Source organism: Corythoichthys intestinalis, chromosome 10 (genome assembly GCF_030265065.1).
Source record: "Corythoichthys intestinalis isolate RoL2023-P3 chromosome 10, ASM3026506v1, whole genome shotgun sequence".
Lineage (NCBI taxonomy): Eukaryota > Metazoa > Chordata > Actinopteri > Syngnathiformes > Syngnathidae > Corythoichthys > Corythoichthys intestinalis.
Window position 1 is genome coordinate 46,630,600 of NC_080404.1, and position 21,654 is coordinate 46,652,253.

General features: G+C 38.3%; 1 protein-coding gene across 1 annotated transcript in view; it reads right to left on the reverse strand.

The window, feature by feature from the left end:
- Positions 1–2,613: 2,613 nt before the first annotated feature.
- ccdc85a (coiled-coil domain containing 85A) overlaps positions 2,614–21,654 on the reverse strand; it is a 42,806-nt gene continuing 23,765 nt past the window's right edge. The window contains exons 4-5 of the mRNA XM_057849092.1: positions 9,368–9,425; positions 2,614–3,471 (exon numbers count right to left, since the gene is read on the reverse strand). Coding sequence (XP_057705075.1) covers positions 3,456–3,471; positions 9,368–9,425 — 74 coding nt within the window. The 3' untranslated portion in view covers positions 2,614–3,455. The remainder of the gene's footprint in view (positions 3,472–9,367; positions 9,426–21,654) is intronic.

Sequence of the window (21,654 nt, forward strand, 5' to 3'; positions counted from 1 at the left end):
ATCCCGTCTTTCCTCTTCATTTTTCTTTTGCTGCTCGTTTTTGTGAAATATCAACAGTGCTGTCATCCTCATTAATGTTCCTCTCGTGTTCAAATTGTTAGGGCTGAACATATGACATGTGCATGTTGGGAGAGTCATACTCTGGAAGCCCGGCAGCGTAACCCAGTGCACAACGTCAACAACAATGGTGACCTACTGGTTATTATTTTTTTTTTTTTAATTTTACAAATTTTATAAAAACGAAGACATCAACAGGGGTTTCAAAATCAAATTATTTTAACTCATAATAACGTTTATATTTTAAGAACTACAAGTCTTTCTATCCATGGTTCACTTTAAGCTCAAATTTGAATTGAAAATATATATTTTTATATTATAGCATATCATATTTCATTTGAATATAGACACTTATCCCCAAACTAAAAAGAATACTTAATGGCAAACAACTGTATATCTGAAGCCATGTTCTCACTATTGTCAAGGTATCAACCCCAGCAAAGTGTTACATTTATACATCAAATTTACAACAGTAGTTTTGGCACTTTATTCATAACATAAAGCATTTGAAATACTGGATTTATACTTCTGTATTTATACTTATAATTTCTCACATTCGATGGATTGAAATTTGCAGTTATTTTGTACATCAGTAATCGTCCATTTTCTGTACCGCTTATGTCAGGTGATAGGTGCACAGCAAATTCAAAAGTGTGAGATTTGCAGTGTTACTGTTAAACGATTGTGTCAATTCAACACTTTTGTTAAATTCAACACACTGAAAGTTAGTCCCTCAAAAGAGTTGGTGTTATTCCACTGAATTAAATCTGAACAGCTCTATTAAGTGTTCATTTTAAAATGGACACTTAATGGAAAACTCCCAGCATTTTAACTATCTTTTTTCTTTGTACAACTATTTTGGATTTTTGTCCGCATAAAATTTATCCAGGTGTTCGTTATAGCATAGTAAGCCATGTGATTAGCAAGGCTACAACAGTGGAATGATGCAGCTAAAATATTTTGGTGGCATACGAACAATAACATTGGACTTACCATTGAGAATTGAAGTGCATTTTGATATGAGGTGTTTAATTTACCGAAACTACTAAAACCTATTGAGGTATCGCAATAATTACTGTGCCATAAGATCGATACTATGACAATATCAAACCATGTAATTCAGATATCAGTACATCCCAAATATATACAGTATGTAATGTTGCTATTGATCAGAACTACAAAGAGGGCAAAATGTATGGTCAAAGTTGCTGCTGCCTGGATTCATTTAATACTGATTTCCATTCAGAAACTAAATTTTTCTGGTCAGTTTACAACCTACTTTGACCAATAACCTGTCAATTCCAGGATGATAGTGAATTGGATCATGTCTGGAATTTGAATTTGCCCCAGAAATGTGAACCACTACCCTAATAATTGGCATTATAAAGATTTTTAACTCATTGTGTTCATTACAATCAGCAGTATTGACACCGAATGCACTTTGTTTTGTCATGTTAGCTGTTCTACTGCATGTTGCAGTGTTCCCCTTTTGGAAGTCAAAGTAACCTATAAGGGTGTCAACAATAATCGATGCGGCGATGCATCCCGATGCGGGGCAGGGACGATTCGATTCGATGCGGGCAACACGCTGAATCGATTCAGCGTATTTTAAAATACATAAGTACGTTCAAAAATCTTCCCTGCGCAATTCCGGTGATGCAATGGATTTGGTTTCCCCATTTGTATTGTTATTCTCATGTTTACCTGTAGAGAGAGCTACTTTACATTCAAAGCAAGCCCGTAGAGGTTAGATCGGGCCTAAAAAATTCCAGCCCAATCCGACACGGCCCGCTGGTATTGAAGCCCGACCGGCCAGATCAATTAACTATAGATTTGCATGCCCGAGCCGAGTGACGCGGGAAAAAAAAACGCAGCAGCAATTTATTTTCATTTCTTCAAGTTTTCTTACTGTTTAAATAGTCTACATATTTTTATAAGAGTTATAAAAGCATTTACACAATGAAATAACGCTGGGAAAGTTTAATATTAAAAAAACACGGTTTTGCAGACACACAGAGGAGAAGATTCGAAAGGATCACGTTTGCCTTTGTGTGCATAAATAAAAGTGTCTTTCCTAACAAATTCTCAGGTGGCAGACAAAAAACGCAAGTTTACTCAATATTTAAATAGTCTACATATTTTTATGAGAATTATAAAAGCATTCACACAACGAAATAACGGGAGGAGAAGAAGAAAAAGAGGGCTGCGCCACAGCCCTCTGCGCATTTTTTTTTTTTTTTAATAATTTATTAGTCCGGCGCGGCGGCCCGACCCGACCCACCGAAACGTGAATGCTTAAGATTTTGGGTCGGGTCGGGTTCGGGCACAAGATCTAACCTCTATGCAGGGGGGACGAGGAATCCAAATCCACTTCCTCACCGGTTTAACGTCACAGACAAGCGCAGTTGTAATCGAGAGAGCAGAGAGATAGGACATAACATAACAATGGCTGAAACGGAGAAAGAGGGAGCGAGAAATATTAGATATAAGATAGGCTAGGCCTACATTTGACTTTTGTTCTACATTGCAATTTAGTTGATGTTTTGTTTGCAACTGAACTGATCCCTGGATTGATATTGCAATAAAGATGCTGCTGCACTACAATATTTTCTTTGTCGTTTTCTTTAATATTTACTTGAATATTTTTATTGATGGGTCGTTGTGACTAAAATACAGTGACTGTTATTACTGATTTTGCACAGGAGTTCAGATGTTGCACTGTGTGAAAGGCTGCTACTGTGTGTAAAAAAAAAAAAAAAAAAGAGAAAGCCCTGGTCTCATTCAAAGCACTAATTAAATGCTGTGATCTGATTTTTTTTTTTTAAATATATATGAAAGTATACTATTTTCATTTGACTTCAACCAGGAGTGACACAAGAGCCAATAAAAAGTTGTTTAATGTCTGTCCGCTTGTGTTGGCTCATGATCCACGAAAAATATGCTTTGCTTTAGAATTTTAATGCATCCCAGGCTTTTATGCATCGCAATGCATTGCCGAATCGAACCGTGACCCTCTGAATCGAATCAAATCGAATTGTGGCCCTCCGAATCGTAATCGAATCGAATCGTGAGGGCAGTGTCGATGCACACCTCTAGTAACTTACATACATTTTTTTCACAACAATGTAGGATTCTTTCAGAATGAGAATTAGAAGTGGGTGTTTCACAATACATTAAAAGAAAATAGTGATTTCAGTCTTTTGTGGTGGTCTACAGAAATGCACAGCAGCAGCTGATAGGGCAACAGTTCTTTCAACCTCCAGTGATTGATTAAGAACCTCATTTAACCGTTCAGTTGTGCATTGATCCACGTGTCCTTCCATCCATACATGTGCTAGTAACACACTCTCTCTGGAGTGTCTGTTGTCAAGCAGCATCTGATCAAGAGGCATGTGTGGTCAGGAGCCATCAAAGCTGGAAGACACAAGGGGAAACAGTGCAATTACTGCATATTTATGCAAGGAATGTAGGGGCTGCAAGCTTTCGTGTGTGGTCAGCAGAATGCAAGGATCCTTACTCCCGAGGTAAAGATGGTGGCTGATTTATTCCGCCATTAGGAGCTACTTTGTCATTAAATATTAACCCGCACCATCACTCACTAGCGGTCAGTGCATTAAAACCAGGGTGACCTATCGTCATGACACATACACGCAAAGACACCGGGGTAAGGGTATTTAGTCATATTAAACTTTATGGTTACAAACCTGGATATTTTATAGTGACATATAAACTACAAAGTATTAATCCATCGACAAGAGAGCTGACCACAACCTTTGTTTGGTGTGTGAAAAACCAAGGGCGTAGGTTTGGTCTCAACATTGGTAGGGACGATATAACAGCATAATCTGTATGTACACTTTTTGCTGGGGACGGGAAATTAATACAACCAGACAGATTAGGCGAAAGGGGGTCAGGGCTACATTTTTCACGAATATGAACCCAATTAATTGATAGGCTAAATGATCAATGCAAAATCTGTATTGATTTATACTAACTTTCATATGTATTGGTTCGCCGTTCGATTCAAACCTTTGTTTTAAAAAACTACTAAAGAAACATTTTGAAAACTTCCAGAATAAGTGTCTTGATTTTATTAGTCAGTTTAAATTGCAATATTTGAACATAACTGAAATTATATTAACATACACAATCAATAAAAATTTGCAAATCATCTCTTAACGATCCCTGAATGCAAAAAAATAAACATTTACCTTAAGATCATTCAACATTGTGTCTAAATCAAGAAATTAAATATAACTGGGGGAAAAAATTGGTATAGGTAAACACAACAGTTTTTTTATTACAAGCACAGCCAAACTCAACAAAAAAGAAAGCTCCTCTGGGTTGCTTTACGACAGAGGTCGGGAACCTATGTCACGCGAGCCATATTTGGCGTTTTTGATGAGTGCATCTGGCTCTCCACCAACCGAAATTTTAAATGTGGAACCGGCCGGCTCGTTTGACATGAACGAGCTGTGATGAGCTGATGGTCCATTCACACATTTTTCTTGGACCTTCCAACATACGTCGCAATAATATGCTTCAATTCAGTGCCCGTTGGTGGTCCTCCCGCCGCGGATTGCCCGGAGATGGGCGTTAGTACAGTGCTCGTCTTGCCCAGCCAGCAGAGGGGTTGGCGTTCCATTACTTTTTTGTCTGCGAGCGAGACTCGCGAAACAACTGCTCCAAGATGCTCCACCTTTCTCGGCCACTTATTTTCAAGTTCCCTGGTTGCTGTTTCCACTTCCGGGAAATACAGTTCCCGCCATAATTATCGGCACCCCTGAAAAAGATGTGTTTTTTAGCTTCTAATAATTATTCTTTTATTCAAATAATATGGGACCTTAACGGAAAAAAAGAGAAAAATCCAACCTTCAATACAAGTGCATTCATTCAGTGGGGAAAAATCCCACATAAAGAAAAAATTATTTGACATCAAATAATGTGTGTCACAATTATTAGCACCCCTGGTGTTAATACTTTGTACAACCCCCTTTTGCCAACAAAACAAGGTCTGGGGACTAAGATGGCCATGGGAGGAGCTTGATTTTGTGTCTGGTGAACCATTTCTGTGTAGATTTGGCCATATGTTTAGGGCCATTGTCTTGCTGAAAGACCCAGTGACGACCCATCTTCAGCTTTCTCATCTGACCAAAGCACACGGTCCCAGTTGAAGCCTGGGACCGTGTGTATTTTTGCATGAGACCAAGATTGAGCTTTTTGGCAACAAACACTCTAAGTGGGTCTGGCATGCCACGAAAGATGCGCATGCTGAAAAGCACCTCATACCCACTGTGAAGTATGGGGGTGAGTCAGTGATGCTGTGGGGCTGTTTCACTTCCAAAGGCCCTGGGAACCTTGTTAGGGTGCATGGCATCATGAATGCTTTGAAATACCAGGACATTTTAAATCAAAATCTGTTGCCCTCTGCCCGAAAGCTGAAGATGGGTCGTCACTGGGTCTTTCAGCAAGACAATGACCCTAAATATATGGCCAAATCTACACAGAAATGGTTCACCAGACACAAAATCAAGCTCCTCCCATGGCCATCTCAGTCCCCAGACCTTGTTTTGTTGGCAAAAAGGGGTTGTAGAAAGTATTAACACCAGGGGTGCTAATAATTGTGCCACACATTATTTGATGTCAAATATTTTTTTCTTTATGTGGGATTTTTCCCCACTGAATGAATGCACTTGCATTGAAGGTTGGATTTTTCTCTTTTTCCCATTAAGGTCCCATATTATTTGAATTTAAAAAAAATGTTATTAGAAGCTAAAAAACACATCTTTTTCAGGGGTGCCAATAATTATGGAGGGCGCTGTATATGCAGTCCCACACCATGATTCTATTAGTTATTTTCGAAGTGGTGAGTGCGCAACGATTGTAACATACCAAGTAATGATGTCAGGCTTTCGTTGTTGTTTTCTAAAGATTTATTTCAATCACAACTCGGCGACTGCTCATGAAAGCCAAGCGTGCATTTACTCTTGCTCCTGCATGATGTGTTCAAATGCGCTCATGGAAAAAAAGGCAAATATATATATATATATATATATATACAGTGTATCACAAAAGTGAGTGCATATCTGCAGATATTTATGTATATCTTTTCATTGAACAACACTGACAAAATGACACTTTGATACAATGAAAAGTAGTCTGTGTGCAGCTTATATAACAGAGTTAATTTATTTTAAAAATATAGCCATTGATATCTAATCCCCTGGCAACAAAAGGGAGTACACCCCATAGAAACTACGTACATCCCTAAATGTCCAAATTGAGTATTGCTTGTCATTTTCCCTCCAAAATGTCCTGTGACTCGTTACAGGAGTGCCGTCAGCATTGCTGCAGAGATTAAAGAGGTGGGGGGTCAGCCTGTTAGTACTCAGACCATATGCCGCACTCTACATCAAATTGGTGTGCATGGCTGTCACCCCAGGAGGAAGCCTCTTCTGAAGACGGTACACAAGAAAGCCCACCCGTCTCATCAGACCATAGTACATTATTCCAGTAATCCATGTGCTTTGTTGACATGTCTTCAGCAAACTGTTTGCGGGCTTTCTGTACCGTCTTTAGAAGAGGCTCCTGGGGTGACAGCCATGCACACCAATTTGATGTAGAATGCGGTGTTTGGTCTGAGCCCTAACAGGCTGACCCCCCACCTCTTCAATCTCTGCAGCAATGCTGACAGCACTCCTGTAACGAGTCACATGACATTTTGGAGGGAAAATGACAAGCAATACTCAATTTGGACATTTAGGGATGTCCGTAGTTTCTATGGGGTGTACTCACTTTTGCTGCCAGGGGTTTAGATATTAATGGCTAAATTTTGAGTTATTTTGAGGGGAAAATAAATTAACTATTATATAAGCTACACACAGACTACTTTTCATTGTGTCAAAGTGTCATTTTGTCAGTGTTGTCCCATGAAAAGTTATACTTAAATATCTGCAGAAATGCAAGAGGTGTACTCAGTTTTGTGATACATTGTATTCATACGGTATTTAGACATCCACACCCACACACATTGTATGGCTGTCGTGGAATCATATTTTAAAATATGTTAGGTATTTTCGCTCTCTCGGTCAAAAAGGTTCCCGACCCCTGCTTGAAGAACACATACAGTAAATAAAATGAAAATTAGGGAGGAGGGGGTAAACCTCGGTTCACTGCATTTCTCACAGTTTAATTAACGTTAACAGTAGAAAACACATACAGGAGGGCACTGCTCTCTAAGCAGCTTCCTACTCGAGTTTTGCAGGTTAGCAAAGTCACAGTTTAATATTATGCTAGCTCTGATGCAGGTTGGACTTTCAGTAGCAAAATTAGTGGTGTGCTCCCCACCTCCACAACATTGATGTCTTTTTACTAGGGCTGTCAAATGATTAAAATTTTTAATCGATTTAATTACAGCTTAAAAATTAATTAATCGTAATTAATCGCGATTCAAACCATCTATAAAATATGCCATATTTTTCTTTAAATTATTGTTGGAATGAAAAGATAAGAAAGAAGACGGATACAGTGCTGCTCAAAAGTTTGTGAACCCCCTCAACATTTTGGAATTTTCTATTATTTCAACCTGATTTCCTAATCAATCAATTCAGTAGTTTTTTTTTGTTTTTTTAACAGTTGTGTTGTCGAGACTAAATTAAAAAGAGTTTTCATCAACTGATGTAGGTGCAAAATTGAACTGTTTGGTCACAACCAAAACCGCCATGTCTGGCGAAAAGTCAACACTGCATACCACCAAAAGAACCTTCTCCCAACAGTGAAGCATGGAGGTGGGAATGTCAAGATCTGGGCTTGCTTTTCATCCTCAGGACCTGGACAACTCCACATAGTCCAGGGAATCATGAATTCTGAGGAATATTGTCAAATCCTAGAACATAACCTGACGCCATCTGTTTTGAAGTTAAAGCTTGGCAGAAGGTGGATCATGCAACATGATAATGATCCAAAGCATTCCAGCAATACAACCAAGGAATGGCTGAAAAAGAAGAAGATTCGTGTTCTGGACTGGCCCAGTCAAAGTCCTGACCTAAATCCCATTGAAATGCTGTGGCGGGACCTGAAGCGAGCAGTTCATGCCAGACGCCCATCAAACCTCTCTCAACTGACTGCGTTCTGCAAGGAAGAATGGGCAAAAATCCCCCAAAGTAGATGTGAGAGGCTGATTAGTCACTACAGAAACCGTTTGGTTGAGGTAATCTCTGCAAAAGGAGGCGCAATATCCTATTAACTGAAGGGGTTCACATACTTTTGCACACATGATATCTGAGTTTTTCTTAAATCAACCACTTTTGTTAAATAAAGAATGACAATATAACTATTTCTTTTGTTTCAGTCCATTATTTGGAATGTCAGTATTGTGGATTTGGGTATAACTTAACATTTAATAAGGTTATTTTAGTTTTTTTTACAAAAAATCTGACCATCGCTGTGGGGTTCACAAACTTTCGAGCAGCACTGTATATACATCCAACATACGGTACATAAGTACTGTATTTGTTTATTATAACATAAATCAACAAGATGGCATTAACATTATTAACATTCTCTTAAAGCGATCCATGGATAGAAAAACTTGTAGTTCTTAAAAGATAAATGTTAGAACAAGTTATAGAAATTTTATATTAAAACCCCTCTTAATGTTTTCGTTTCATTAAAATTTGTAAAATTTTCAATCAAAAAATAAACTAGTAGCTCGCCATTGTTTATGTCATTACACCATGCTCACTCCCCAAACCCATAAAATCATTTGGACCCAAGCGCCAGCAGAGAGCGCCAAATAACAAACAACAAATAACAAGCGTACATTACACTGCTGTCATTTTAATCTGAGCGGGGCATGTGCGTTAATTGCGTCAAATATTTTAACGCGATTAATTTTAAAAATTAATTACCGCTCGTTAACGCGATAATTTTGACAGCCCTACTTTTTGCATTACTTACAATGGCAAAGGGGGCGGAGGAAGCGGGATGTTGTCAAATGAATGTTGACAAATAAATGCAAGTCAAATGTGCTTTTGAAGGGGAAAAATGGACCGGCACATTCAGCAACTGAAAAGGAGTAAATGTAAGTCCGAACAAACCTACGCCCTTGCTAAAAACACATTAAAAGTTTTTCTTAAAGTGTGTTTTAAGAGGAAATTTACATTAACTCATTGCCTGCCATTGACAACAATAGACATTGTCTAACTCATATAAACTGGGAGGACTGGATGTAAATCCTTATGCTATGTTTAATGTTTCTTGAAAAACATGAAATGAGGCCTATTCAGATTTCTTGTCGTAAGAAGCTCACCTATCCCAAATCTTTACACTCTTGCAGGAGTTGGTGCAGCAGCCAGCAGATATCAGAACTAGGAGGGGGGAAAAAACAAGATTATCAATGACAGCATTGATGACACTTTATTCATGAGTCTGCAGACTGCAGAAGTATTTGCATAAATGTCAACCACTGCAGTAAAGATACAAAAAATGTCTTTTGATGACTACGGATCCAACCTTTTCACAGACAAACGACACGTGATACACCTTGAGAGTACAACGTGTAACTCCAGTTGTTCATAGGAAACATTTTTTTTTCTGTCTATCCTTCTTGATTCCTGTCACAGTTGGACAGCCACTGGCAGTAGTTTTCCCCTTCAGTCATCTTTTCCTGTCTTTTCCTATGCTGACAGTCCCATAGATGTGTCAGTCTGCCTCATGCAATCTTTTATGACCGTGAACATCTTATTTTTAAACAAATTGAAATGCAGCTCATTAGGGGGCGATTGCAGGGTTGCTCTATGTTAGCGATGTTGAAATGTTTTTCATCCACCAACAAAACAATGGAGTGTTGCAGAATAGTGAAAGTGTTACAGTGGGGCAAATAAGTATTTAGTCAACCACTAATTGTGCAAGTTCTCCCACTTGAAAATATTAGAGAGGCCTGTAATTGTCAACATTGGTAAACCTCAACCATGGAGACAGAATGTGGAAAAAAAACAGAAAATCACATTGTTTGATTTTTAAAGAATTTATGTGCCAATCATGGTGGAAAATAAGTATTTGGTCAATACCAAAAGTTCATCTCAATACTTTGTTATGTCCCCTTTGTTGGCAATAATGGAGGCCAAACGTTTTCTGTAACTCTTCACAAGCTTCTCACACACTGTTGCTGGTATTTGGCCTATTCCTCCATGCAGATCTCCTCGAGAGCAGTGATGTTTTGGGGCTGTCGTTGGGCAACACGGATTTTCAACTCCCTCCACAGATTTCCTATGGGGTTAAGATCTGGAGACGGGCTAGGCCACTCCAGGACCTTGAAATGCTTCTTACGAAGCCACTCCTTTGTTGCTCTGGCTGAGTGTTTGGGATCATTGTCGTGCTGAAAGACCCAACCACGTCTCATCTTCAATGCTCTTGCTAATGGAAGGAGATTTTCACTCAAAATCTCTCGATACACGGCCCCGTTCATTCTTTCCTTTACACAGATCAGTCGTCCTGGTCGCTTTGCAGAAAAACAGCCCCAAAGCATGATGTTTCCACCCCCATGCTTCACAGTGGGTATGGTGTTCTTCGGATGCAATTCAGTATTTTTTCTCCTCCAAACACGAGAACCTGTGTTTCTTCCAAAAAGCTCTATTTTGTTTTTGTGACGGAGTAGCCCCGTCAGATCATGGGGGAAACACTGCGTCCTCGGTATAATACATAAAACACGGAAAACTCGGTGTCCGCAATATAACGCATGAGACACAGCAAATTCGGCGTTTTCAATATTATTCATTTGACACACACACGTGTGCGTGTACACTCACACTGTACCTGTTAACTTGTTAGGCATCGCGGGGGTCTGGAGTGCACACTAGACTGCCGTTACAACATCATGATGCTGTACTCACTCTTCACAAACATTTCCACAAGTATTCATCCTCCATTCACACGCTGGACTGTTAAAACCGAGCGCTCCGTTACTTCCTGCATTTATGACGTCGCGGGCAGGGAATCAGCGTGTGACGTTTTCTGGCCTACGTAAATTTATTTTTCTTTCCAAATGTTATTTCGGTATAGTAGTACCAGTATTTTGTTTATTGTATTTTTCTTTAATTTACTATTAAGCTAATATTAAACAAACAGGAGTTATTAAGCAGATAACTGAACTTTTTGAGTTAATTGGTTTGAGGGGAGGGGCCAGGAGACATATAAGGACAGACCTACCTTTCCTACCTCAGTCATTTAGAGTCACGCAGTAGTGCAGATCAGGTAACAGACCTTTTTATTTTATTTGTCATGCAATGAATGTTTTTGTAAATATGGTGAATGTTTGTTTAAAGTTTTGTACATAATCACTTTTGCACTTTGTCACAGAACACTGTTGGGAACGTTGTTAAAAGAAACATTGAAAAACTCACACTGCTTCGGTTGCCATTCATTGTGAGCAAGAGCCCCGCCACAAGTTTCGTCTGACCATAACCTATTCTCCAAGTCCTCTTCTGGATCATCCAAATGCTCTTAGCGAACCGCAGACGGGCCTGGACGTGTACTTTCTTCAGCCTGGCAGTGCAGGATTTGAGTCCATGGCGGCGCATTGTGTTACTGATAGTAGCCTTTGTTAGTGTGATCCCAGCTCTCTGTAGGTCATTCACTAGGTCCCCCCGTGTGGTTCTGAGGTTTTTGCTCACCATTCTTGTTATCATTTTGACGCTATGGGGTGAGATCTTGCATGGAGCCCTAGATCGAGGGAGATTGTCAGTGGTCTTGTATGTCTTCCATTTTCTAATAATTGCCCCCACAGTTGATTTCTTTACACCAAGCGTTTTACCTATTGCAGATTCAGTCTTCCCAGCCTGGTGCAGGTCTACAATTTTGTCTCTGGTGTCCTTCGACAGCTTTTTGCTCTTGGCCATAGTGGAGTTTGGAGTATGACTGACAGAGTTTGTGGACAGGTGTCTTTTATACCGATAATGAGTTAAAACAGGTGCCATTAATACAGGTAACGAGTGGAGCCTCGTTAGAAGTTAGACCTCTTTGACAGCCAGAAATCTTGCTTGTTTGTAGGTGACCAAATACTTATTTTCCACTGTTTGATTTTTAAAGAATTTTCAAATTAATGTGATTTTTCAGTTTTTTTCCACATTCTGTGACTCATGGTTGAGGTTTACCCATGTTGACAATTACAGGCCTCTCTAATCTTTTCAAGTAGGAGAACTTGCACAATTGGTGGTTGACTACATACTTATTTGCCCCACTGTAAGTAAATATTGACTGACTGACAATTAGTTTAATCATGCTGGTTGCTGAATCTTGCTAACTACTAACTGCTTATTATTATATCCTATTCATTTATACTGGGAAGACTGGCTGTGATTGCTCATGTTTCAATGCCACTGACAGTGCTAGACGTCCAGTCCGTTTTGACTCAGAGGGGCACATGCTCAACTCCCCCCCACAGTCAAAATGGATTGTACGTTTAGCACCGTCAATGGAAACAAATGAGTTAAGTTGAAATTCCGAAAACTCCTCTCTGCAAATTATAAAACCTAAAAAAGGACTTTACTCCAAATGACGTTTCTAATTTCAGAACAAAATGGAAAACCGAGCTAATATTAGACTGCTCATCTCAACACTCGTGTGAACTCGACCATGTGACAACTTCACGAGCCACCTATGTGAATTTCATCCTCTCAATGTTTCTGTCACCGAGCAGACGAGACCCTGCGTGTGAGAACAGCAGTCATGCAATAAAATGACATCCAGAAAATTCGTTGGATTGTGTACAGCTCCAAACGTCACTCCTTTCCACTTGCTAAACTCAATATGCCCTCATTCACACAGTGACCTGCTTGCACCTCGAGCAGCATCCCAGCGGCCCAGGCTAGCAAAGAGAGACACACACATACACACTGAAACACAAGCCTCTGGGCTGATACACAGCTGTGTCCTCTGGTTCACTTCACTCACTGTGCATGTCAGCGAGTATGATGGACAAGGGTGGATGGATGAAGGAAGAGAATGTCTATGTAAGCGTACACTTTGTGTGTTTACTTCCATGAGTTCTGCATTTTTATTCTAAAGACACAGAGGAACGAAGAAACAGGAATCTTGAATTAGACAGGGGCTATTTTTCATCAATGCGCGCACACACGTACACATGAAAGTATCACCTCAACGTCACCTGGCTTGGATAAACTCCATACCAGAAGGAATAACAGTATGCTATACAATTTGAACACACAAAACCATACATCATATTTATTTTAGGGCTGTCAAACAATTAACATTTTTAATCGAGTTAATTACAGCTTAAAAATTAATTAATCATAATTAATCGCAATTCAAATCATCTATAAAATATGCCATATTTTTCTGTAAATTATTGTTGGAATGAAAAGATAAGACAAGACGGATATATACATTCAACATACGGCACATAAGTACTAGAGTTGTTCCGATCATGTTTTTTTGCTCCCGATCCGATCCCGATCGTTTTAGTTTGAGTATATGCCGATCCCGATATTTCCCGATCCGATTGCTTTTTTTTGCTCCCGATTCAGTTCCAATCATTCCCGATAATTTTTCCCGATCATATACATTTTGGCAATGCATTAAGAAAAAAATGAATAAAACTCGGACGAATATATACATTCAACATATAGTACATAAGTGCTGTATTTGTTTATTATGACAAAAAATCCTCAAGATGGCATTTACATTATTAACATTCTTTCTGTGAGAGGGATCCACGGATAAAAAGACTTGGGACTTTGTATATTGTGACTAAATATTGCCATCTATTGTATTTGTTGGGCTTTCAGTAAATGATACTGTAGCCATGCCCCAATGCATGATGGGAAGTGGAACCATGACTGTGCGTAGTGCTACCAATTGATATATCTTCTCTGCGTTGGGAAATAACACAAGGTGTTAAGAAAAAGATCAATTGCTACCTTGCTTCCCCACATTGCTTCCCATGATATTTCTAATCGGAGGGAGAGGGATTGTAAGGCTTTAGCTAATTAAAAAAAGGCTCCAAAGGCTGCCAAAATTCACTCTATTCATTTTACGCTGCCTTTTATCTCTCTATATACAGTAGGTAAAACGGCGCCATTACAGATTGAGCGCAACAATGCGTGAGTGGGTCGTGCAACGCATGCATTAATTGCGTTGAATATTTTAACGTGATACATTCTAAAAAAAATTAATTACTGCTGTTATCGCGATAACTTTGATAACCCTACCTTAAGCCTAAACTAAAGACTCTGGATGAGTGTAACATATTATGTCTGTAACGTTAAATATAATTAGAAAACGATTTAATTAAAAAAAAATATATATATATATATATATATATATATATATATATATTTTTTTTTTTTTTTTTTTAAAGGCATGGCCGATATTTTTTTGCCGATTCCGATACTTTGAAAATGATGTGATCGGACCCGATTGATCGGGATCGATCGGGATGCTGATCGATCGGGACATCTCTAATAAGTACTGTATTTGTTTTTTATAACAAAATATCAACAAGATGGCATTAACATTATTAACATTCTCTTAGAGCGATCCATGGATAGAAAAACTTGTAGTTCTTAAAAGATAAACATTAGTACAAGTTATAGAAATTTTATATTAAAACCCCTCTTAATGTTTTCGTTTTATTAAAATTTGTAAAATTTTCAATCAAAAAATAAACTAGTAGCTCGCCATTGTTGATGTCAATAATTACAACATGCTCACTACCTAAACCCATAAAATCATTTGGACCCAAGCGCCAGCAGAGGGCGCCAAACAACAAAAAACAAGTAACAAGCGGACATTACACTGCTGTCATTTTAATCTGTTTGAGCGGGGCATGTGCGTTAATTGCGTCAAACATTTTAACATGATTCATTTTAAAAAATTAATTACCGCCCGTTAACGCGATAATTTTGACAGCCCTAATTTATTTTAAATCATAATATTACAACTTTAGCTGAGCATATTATGAATTTGCATGCCTTTGATGTTGCCTTTATATTTCAAAGAAAAAGATTGTTCACAAAAGCCTAGTCGGGTCCCTTTTTTTCAGGACAGCATAACCTTCATGTCGAAACAGTTGTTTTCTTCACTGACCAATTTTTGTAGTTTTTGTTGTTGTCTTTTTGTTAGTTTTGAACATTGCTTTCACATTGGGAAGCGGGGTTAAACGCCAGTTAACGTTGCAAGAAGGCAGAAAAAGGGTAAACGGCGCAGGCTCGGCGATGCCCCCCGTTAGCTCGCTATTAGCCTGCTAGCTTATTGAGCAGCGTTCATTTTCACCGCTGGACCGATGCTACTAATAGCTGCCGTTTTCCTTGTTGAATTGCCCAAGATTATGACCTTGTTTCTCATGGTATTAATGTGCAGCCAGTTTTGTAAACAAATGCTTTTACTAATTTACTTTACAGCATTATAGTACGCTTTGTCATGATTGTGTTTTCTAAATGTGTGTTCACAGTTTGACGGTGACAAATAAATTTATGTCGTAAGAACTATGGTGTGATCAATGTTAAGGGAGGGAAGAAATCTATCATCTTTCTAAATTCTTACTTTATTTTATTAGTATGGTGTATAATACTACTTAAAGGGAACGGAACTCATTCGTAAACTGGGTCCTACTTGTATTTATGTTTTTATCATATTTATTTTTTATCTTATCTTATTCATAATCAATCAAATTAACAAACCGATTTTCTATCCAGAATTACACTTTACTTCTCATTAAATATAAATATAAATGAGATTTTAAAAATGAAGGAAAAAATATCAGACTTACTACAACACCATATTGGAGTAGGAGTTGAATTATTTTTTTAACAACTCCACGTGAGTACCACATTTGAGGGCGGCAGGTCTCAATTATTATTATACATGTTTAGTTTTGTTTTTTTAATCTAATTTTTATGTTTTTTAATGAATAAATAAAAGTACACATTAATAACATTTTAACTCATTGGCTGCCCTTGACGATGTTAGACGTCCAATTGTGTAGCTTTTTTCATCATTCTGCTGTGAATTTAAATGAGTTTGTCACTAGTAGATGTCCAAGCCATACTAACTGTGAGGGGTGATTCTCCCAGTTCAAATGGATTGGACGTCTACTAGTGGCAAGCTCAATAAAATTCATGGCAGAAGAATAAAATGCACCACATGATTGGATGTCTAGCGCCGTCAATGGCAGCCAATGAGTTAAATGATTGCCCTGTAAATGGTTAATGGTCTTAGTGCAATAAAATAAATTTTACGGTAACACTTTATAATAACTATCCGTTTTACTAGTTAATAGATCACTAGTAAACTGTAGAGGTGTGCAAAATTTCCGATTCTTAGATTATTCGCGATTCGGCCGTGGAAGATTCGAGAACGATTCACAAACATCCAAATTCCGATTATTGAAATATGCCAAGTAAAGTAGAAGTACGACACACTCAGCGCGCCGCGCGGTCTTCGGTACGCAATTAGGGACGGAGCGAGAGTAGCTAAACATCATGCTTCTCATTACCCAGCCCCTCGGGTAACGCCAATGCTCAACTCATGCCACGAGATAAAAAAAAAACCAACAACATACCTGACTGCCGCCGAAAAGCTGCTACAAGCCACATTATGTTACGGTAGATATCATTTATATAGGACTAGATGCATTATAGCTTCGGTATCGTTACCAGCACATCTACAAAAAACTAGATGCGGGCGTTAGTAACGGCCGCCATCTTAAAGCAGTACACTTCCCTGCAAGGCTGTTGTTGCGAACCTTCCAAGCGAACCTAATTAACTTTTAATCTAAAATACTCCTAAATCGGTAAAATATTGACTTGAATCTATCTTTAAAATAGTTTTAAAACTTTCACATGTTGAAAGTAGACAAAAGAGAAATTATGGAATAACAGGAGCAATTTTAACAACTTTAACGGTTGATTCACAACATTAAATTAATTGAAAGTAGTTTAAAGCTGCTGATATAGAATGGGGACTGGAGTTTTTTATTTACTGTTATTTTTGTATATTTGTTTACTGCTATATGTTAACTTGATACTGAAATAGTAGTTTGGTTTAGCCTGAGAGGATTTTTGAACAATTTTGGAACTAATGTACAAAACAAATTTAAAAAAAAAAAAAAAAAAAAAAAAAAAAGGAGTGGGGTGCATCAATAATCGTTTTATAATCGAATCGGAGCCTCTGAATCGTAATCGTAATCGAATCGTTAGGTGCCCAAAGATTCCCAGCTCTAGTAAACTGTTGATAAATGTTTTATTGTTGATTTGTGAAGTATTTGTGAACAGTTTGTTAAGCATTTACAGGGTGTTCTTAACCTGAAACACAGTTTTTGTAGAAACGTTTCAAGTTTTTGTGTGTAACGTTTGGCATTTCTATCTTTTCAGGTTAAGAAATGCCGTTCACTTCAAAAGAAAAGCCATTTTGATAAGGCATTTTGCAGGCAGGGCTCATGTTGCACATTTATGAAAATCTACCATAGAACCAAAAAATATTTGTACTTTTCTTTGTATATTTAACCAATAAAACTTATGGCCTTCAACATAAAGTGTATATAGTTTTATTAAGATCCATCAACTAGCATGGGCATTTAGAATGGGGTCCACCATATTGGAACACCCTGTAAATGCTTAAAGTGATCCTCTAGTTTTAAGACAAGTAATTCTTAAAAGATACATCTTAGTATGAGTTATAATAATTTGACATTAAATCCCTCTTAATGTTTTCGTTTTAATAAAATTTGTAAAATTATTTTAACTGATTGTTCGCCATGGTTGTTGACGTCGCAGTGCTGTGACGTCACAAATCCCGCTGCCGGACTTCTCTCGACTTCAGCGTGTCATTCATTAGCAACATCTCGTCAGTTCGTCCCTTCCAATTTGAACCAGAGCGGAAAAGTGAAGAGCAGGACAGCACTGTCGGTCGTTCACAAGACGAGCAGCAAAGGCGAAATGCAGAGCAAGAAATACCTGATGAGGCAAGAGTTGGGCTAAACTTCTGGTGTACTTGCGGCAAGTGCATCTCGATGACAACGGAGCGAGAGAGCGTATGTTGTCGAGAACTCAGGTTTTTGTCAGCAGATCTTCAAGGTGAGTTATTGCGTCATCAAACTCATTCCAATATAATTGTGTAGATTGTTAGCATCCAGAGCTGTCGTATGCTTTACATACAGTACAGGCCAAAACACATTGGCATTCGTGCCTTTTTATTTTCTTGACCATTGACATTATAAACTCTCACTGAAGGCAATAAAACTATGAATGTGTGGCGAGCTAGGGAAGGATGCGGAGTATCAAACCACGGAACTAATCCGCGTTGTTTTATTGACATTTAGGCTGCAAGAAATAGCAATGTCTGTCTGGCATGCGACCCGCGGAAGGTAAGTTATTTCCAGCTGTTCCCTTCACAAAGTACCCCCCCAACCACACAACGTGCCAACATAATTTCCGCCGGTGAATTCTGTTATAACTTGCTACAAATGCACACGTGTGTATTGTGTACTTAGAAAAAAGGTGAAATAACTAAAAACGTGTGATATTCTAGTATCTTCAAAGTAGCCACCGTTTTCTCTGATTACTGTTTGGCACTCTTGCCATTCTCGCGATGAGCTTTCAGAGGGAGTCCCCTAAAATGGATTTTGACTTCACATGTATGCCATTCCGGCGATGAGAATTTATTGCTTTATAAATGGGGTTGGGACATTTGTGTTGCATTGAATGAATTGCATTGGACGTGCTTTGATCAGTTTGAGTGGCAGCATCACTCATATTAGCTGAATACTGAACACACACTGCCTGATGAACTGACAGTAGAGGTGAATTATTAGTTTCCTCTGTGACTAGCGGTACACCCGAAGGTTCGCCTCCCGCTGTAGCGACAGGAGCGGCTTGGGTGCTTAAGAGGGCGGCCAGAGTGTCTCGTCCGTCTCGCTTCATTGCGCGCATTTCACTCGATATCCGAGCAGGCTGAGGCTTCTTGTGCGGGACAATAGTTGCAACAGCATTTGGTTTTAGTCTGCGCTTATATCTAGCCGCTCCGATGAGATCTTTCATTAGTTGTCATCTACTGAAATCCTCAAACGCGGTAGGAGAAAAATGGCGACAACAAAGCCTTGGTTGTTTAGGAAGATTTGCTTGTCTACAGGCATTTTCCCAAACCTTTCTCCTCTTCTTGTCAACAGGAAATTTGTGGAGACTCGCATCACTCTCCTTGTTTCCATTTGACTCGAAATTGCATCCATAAGCAGCACATCGTGGCATTTTACTTCGCGAGTTAAGCCAGTAATACACAGTTGTTGTACACACGCTACACGATTGGAAAAATATCATCTACGTCATCACTCCGCGCCCGCAGAACATGGCGCCAACTATCGGTCAAAATATGCACTAAATATTATAAAATATTTCCATTGATTTAACATTTTATGTGTTTCTAACGACATATTTTAATACAAGAGAACAATTGTGATTTATTAGAGCCTACATGTCTTTAAAATCGAGGATCACTTTAACAAACTGTTAACAAATACTTCACAAATCAACAATAAATCATTTATCAACGGTTTACTAATGATCTATTAACTAGTCAAACGGATAGTTATTATAAAGTGTTACCAATTTTACAGAGCATCCTTTTTTTTTTTAATGTGAGGACAAAAAGGGGGCATCAAAGCTGACTAGAGATAAATGACCATGAAAGCAGCTGTTGGCCTAGTTAGCAAGACGGTACTTAACACAGGACATCTGATTATACACACACGCGTGCGCACACAGAAGTATATAACAAAAGCAAGCTCCTCCAAAAAAAAAAAAAAAAAACTCACAAAGCTCAACGTAAGTCTGCACAAACTGCCAGACATTTGCTAACCTCAGGCTGCACTGTCACAGACAGCATCTTGATGTTCTTATGAGCTATACCTGGACTACCTTTATTTTTAGACCCCTTTTCTCACTGTAATCTACCATCTGATTATCCAGCAAGCCTCTAGGTCACCGACGTATGACTCTACTACTAAATATTCATTAGCCTCACCAACTTTTAGCCCAAGTCGGCATGGAGCGCTCGATTTTGTGTAAACCCTTTGAATCCAAAACAGAACCAAGTTTCATGTGGCCTAATTGAAATGCTGTATTTTGATTATGGCAGACCTAATTAAATGCTGGCGTCAAGTACAATTAGCTCTAGCATACACGTTCCACCTAAAGGAGATGACACGACAACGAGCAACAAGGTAAAACAAAACAGCATCAAAACTTGCAAAGCCTGGTGGTAGAGAAACCCATTTGCAGCCCACCATGTTTTGGAAAAAAAAAAAAAAAAAACTAATAATAACAATGACAAATAAATAAAAATAAAAATATTAGGTTGTCAGGAATTATATTATACGTTATCATAAGCCATTTATATAAATTAGGGCTGTCAAACAATTAAAATTTTTAATCGAGTTAATCACCGCTTAAAAATTAATTAATCGTAATTAATCGCAATTCAAACCATCAATAAAATATGCCATATTTTTCTGTAAATTATTGTCGGAATGGAAAGATAAGACACAAGACGGATATATACATTCAACATACAGTACATAAGTACTGTATTTGTTTATTATAACAATAAATCAACAAGATGGCATTAGCTAACATTCTGTTAAAGCAATCCATGGGTACAAAGACTTTTAGTTCTTAAAAGATAAATGTTAGTACAAGTTATAGAAATTTTATATTAAAACCCCTCTTAATGTTTTTGTTTTAATAACATTTGTAAAATTTTCCATCAAAAAATCAACTAGTAACTCGCCATTGTTGATGTCAATAATTACACAATGCTCATAAAATCAGTCGCACCAAAGCGCCAGCAGAGGAAGACAAAAAACACAAGTAACAAGTGAACATGACACTGTGCCGTCATTTTAATCTGGTTGAGCGGGGCATGTGTGTTAATTGCAGTGTTTCCCACAGGATTTTAGGAGACTGTGGTGGGAGGGTCTCTGACCATAGGATTTTTTGAAACTGTGGTGGTGGGCTGCATCGGAGTCGGACAGCCACACCATGTCATGCCACGGCGATTTTTTTTTTTTTTTCATTATTTTTTCCCCCCAAGAAGAACCATAACAACGATATATTTGAAATATTTCATTAGCTAGGCTAATGTTATAGCTCTCAGCTACGGTACATGTATGTAAAATGCGTTGCTGAGTACAGCTACGTTACCCTATGTAATAATGCGACTTTTTTTCTCGTAGCAATAGTACGACTTACATCTCGTAGTGACTCAGGGTTGGCAAACTGTTGAAAAGAGCCATATTTGACCCCCCCCCCCCCCCCCCCCAAAAAAAAACAAAGAAAAACTGATACAGTATGTCTGGAGCAGCAAAAAATTAAAAGCCTTGTACAAGCCTTATAATTATCAATACTAGCAATATTAGCCTACTATAAAAATGACTAAGTTGGCTAGAAATACATAATTAGCCTTCATGATTAAATGTTTATTTTCCCTGCAGTGGATCCTATAGCGCACCATGTGACTACTCTGTTGTACGATGACACCACAAGTTTAACTTCATTACAATATTAATGAATTGAAAGAATGTTTGTA